The 3,505-nt window shown below is 64.2% G+C and overlaps 1 protein-coding gene across 1 annotated transcript; it reads left to right on the top strand.

Annotated features, from left to right (window-relative positions):
- Positions 1–757: 757 nt before the first annotated feature.
- FOXD3 (forkhead box D3) lies at positions 758–3,232 on the top strand. Its single transcript, XM_032118626.1, has one exon. The coding sequence runs from the start codon at positions 792–794 to the stop codon at positions 1,998–2,000; it is 1,209 nt and encodes a 402-aa protein (XP_031974517.1). The 5' UTR covers positions 758–791; the 3' UTR covers positions 2,001–3,232.
- Positions 3,233–3,505: the final 273 nt, after the last annotated feature.

The following is a 3,505-nucleotide window of genomic DNA, read 5'->3' on the forward strand; positions in this document are numbered from 1 at the left end:
CGGCGGCGGCGAGCCCCGGTGCGGCAACTTTTCCGCGGGGGCCGGAGGGTGCCGGTGCCGTCGGGCCCCGTCGGGGCGGGCGGAGCGGAGCCGCCGCCGGTCTTTGTTGACAGTCCATGAAACAACTCGAGTTTTGCATGACTTCACAGCGGGGCGCCTGACGTCAGGCGGTCACGTGGAGCCGCCTCCGAGTATATCTTTAACGGGAAAGTAATCTATCAGGCAGTCGGGACCGCCGCGCTGCCAAAGTGGCGAGCGAGGCCCCGCGACCCCCGGCCTCCTGCCCCCGCCCCGCCCGGCCGCCGGCAGCTCCGTCCCCTCCCTCCGCCGAAGGGGGCAAAAAACAGCAGCCAAAAAAAAGCCAGATCAGAGGAGGAAAGAGGGAAGAGGAGGAAAAAAAAAAAAAAAAAAAAAGCCGGCGCGGAGGGCGGCGGAGCGGTGCGCGGCGCGGCCGCGGAGCGGAGCGGTGGAGCGGCGGCGGCCCGCGGAGCGGCCCCATGCGCGGCGCCCGCGGGCGCGCATCGAGGCGGGCGGGATCCGGCGGCGCCGCCTGAGCCCCGATGCCCGGCGGCGGGAGGTGACCGGGCGGCCAGGGCAGCCCCGCGGACGGGAGAGCAGCGGGCGCGGCCGCCCCATGCCCCGCGGGGACGGCGCCGCGGGGCGCAGCCGGGCCGCTCGGGTGTAGCCCCCGGGGCCGGTCGGAGGAGCGGCGGGAGCGGGGCGCGGGGGGAGCCCGGTGCGGGCGGGAGGCCCCGCGGCCGCCGCCGCCGCGCCCCGTCCGCCGAGCGGGGATGACCCTGTCGGGCGGCGGCAGCGCCAGCGACATGTCCGGCCCCGCCGTCCCGGCCGCCGAGGATGTGGATATCGACGTGGTGGGCGAGGGCGACGACGGGCCGGGCAAGGACAGCGAGGGCGAGGCCGGCAGCCCCGCCGCCCTGCCGCGCCTGCCGCTGGACGAGGCGGCGGAGCTGGCGCTGCCCGCGGAGGCGGGCGCGGAGAGCGGCAGCAGCGGCAGCGGGAGCCCGGCCGGGGCGGCCCCCGGCGGCGCGGCCGAGGGCGGCAAGGGGGGCGGCGAGGAGGGGGCGAGCGGCGGCGGCGGCAGCGGGGCGGCGGGGCAGAGCAAGCCCAAGAGCAGCCTGGTGAAGCCGCCCTACTCGTACATCGCCCTCATCACCATGGCCATCCTGCAGAGCCCGCAGAAGAAGCTGACGCTCAGCGGCATCTGCGAGTTCATCAGCAACCGCTTCCCCTATTACCGGGAGAAGTTCCCCGCCTGGCAGAACAGCATCCGCCACAACCTCTCCCTCAACGACTGCTTCGTCAAGATCCCCCGGGAGCCCGGCAACCCGGGCAAGGGCAACTACTGGACGCTGGACCCGCAGTCCGAGGACATGTTCGACAACGGCAGCTTCCTCCGCCGCAGGAAGCGGTTCAAGCGGCACCAGCAGGAGCACCTGCGGGACCAGACGGCGCTGATGATGCAGGGCTTCGGCGCCTACGGCCTGGCCGGACCCTACGGCCGCCCCTACGGGCTGCACCCCGGTGCCTACACGCACCCCGCGGCGGCCGCGGCCGCGCTGCAGTACCCCTACATCCCCCCGGTGGGGCCCATGCTGCCGCCCGCCGTGCCGCTGCTGCCGTCCAGCGAGCTCAGCCGCAAAGCCTTCAACTCCCAGCTCAGCCCCAGCCTCCAGCTGCAGCTCAACAGCCTGGGCGCCGCAGGCTCCATCGTCAAGTCGGAGCCCAGCAGCCGCCCGTCCTTCAGCATCGAGAACATCATCGGCGTCCCTGCCGCCAGCTCGGCCGCCAGCGCGCAGACTTTCCTGCGGCCGCCGGTCACCGTGCAGTCGGCCCTCATGGCCCACCAGCCGCTGGCGCTGGCCAGGACCACCGCGGCCATCGCCCCCATCCTCAGCGTGCCTACCAACATCATCGCGGGGCAGTTCCTGCAGCCCGCAGCCCCCGCCGCCGCCGTGCAGGCCAAGTGGCCGGCGCAGTAGCCCCGGGCGGTAGCCCCCGGCAGCGCCCCGGGGAGCTCCGGCCGCCCCCTCGGGGCTCCGCGGCCGCCCGGACTCGGAGCAGCAGCGGGCACCGGCCGCCGCCACCGCCGCTTGTACATATTTGTATCAAAAATCACTGACGTTGCTTTCGGGGTTTTTATTTTTCTAAAGAGGCGAAATGACGGTCGCGATTAGGAGCTGCGAACTTTCACTTTTTTTGAAGGTTCCGGCGCTCCGAGCGGTTTTATCCGAAATAAACGAACAAACGAGAAAAAAAAAAAATTGTATAAAAAAGAAATAAGCGGGGGAAATTTTAAATATTAAACGAACGGACAGGGAAAAAAAGAGAGAGTTTTGGAGAGAAAAAAAAAAGGAGGAAAAACGCTGTCATTCTATTATAGAAGTCTGTTTATATATGAATGAATATATGTATTCTAAATGTTATCCCTTCGTGTTGTACACAACTTTGTAAATAAATTTTTAAAATGCTCTGCCCGTCTCTGTGTGAGCGGTGTCTTTGTGACCCCCGCCCGCAGGACGGGCTGCGCGGCCGCGGAGGCTGGAGACGGGCGCGGGGCGCGGCCGCGGAGCGCCGGTTCTCCGATGCCGCGGAGGTTCGGGTTCCGCCGGTCGCGGTGCGGGTGGGTTTCCCACGGTGCCTCCCGCCGGTCCGGGGTGCGCCGTGCGCGGCCGCGCAGCGACAGCTCCCGGCCCTGCTCGTTCGTGGAGCGGCCGCCGCGGCGGGGCTGGCATCATCCCGATTCCTTCCAAATCCGACCTTCCCCGGCAGATCCGAGACTCCCGCGAGCGCGCCGTGATGTTTCCCTAAATATATTAATTTTTCTCGGCCTGACTTCGACTTCACATCCCGGCGCTGCGGCATTCCCGGCCGGAATAGGTATGCTTTGGGTGTGCGGTCGAGGCTAATTATAAGGGAAATTATCTAAAATAAAACCTGTTGGGTCGATTTAATCAATGTTTACTATTTATTTTAGAGGGAAAAATATATATATATGTTCAGGCCGTGGCCGTGCGGTGTCCGAGAGCGGATCTTTCGTTTAGATCAGGGAAATAATCGGGGTTAAAGCAGCGGTTCTTCCCGCAGGAAGGGACCGGCCTTTCCCAGCTAATTCCCAATAACTCAGCTTTAATGGCAGCTGCGAAAATTAAAAATAATAATATATATATATGTATTTTCGGGGCTAAAATAAAGAGACAGTCAAAATAAAAAAGATTAATTAATATATAGCGTTATAATATTTAAAGCGGCGCGTCGGGGGGCTGAGCCTGGCGACATCTCGGTGTCTCCTGTGCACTGACAGTGTTTGGTGCTTTATTATCTTCCTCTTACGAAGTTGAATTTTTGTCACCTTGGAAAACCTTCGTGAATTTTGCTTTTCCGCCCAAATAATTCGTTGTCTTTGTTAGGAAAATCGGCGGCGTAAAATGCAGGCGGGATGCGGGATGCGGCAGGCTCGGCTGCGGGAGGAGCTGAACCAGGCGCT

This window comes from Corvus moneduloides, chromosome 9, assembly GCF_009650955.1.
Source record: "Corvus moneduloides isolate bCorMon1 chromosome 9, bCorMon1.pri, whole genome shotgun sequence".
NCBI classification, from domain to species: Eukaryota; Metazoa; Chordata; class Aves; order Passeriformes; family Corvidae; genus Corvus; species Corvus moneduloides.

Bases quoted from the DNA above. Each gene is read 5' to 3' on its own strand.
- FOXD3 (XM_032118626.1), top strand. From the start codon at position 792: ATGACCCTGTCGGGCGGCGGCAGCGCCAGCGACATGTCCGGCCCCGCC.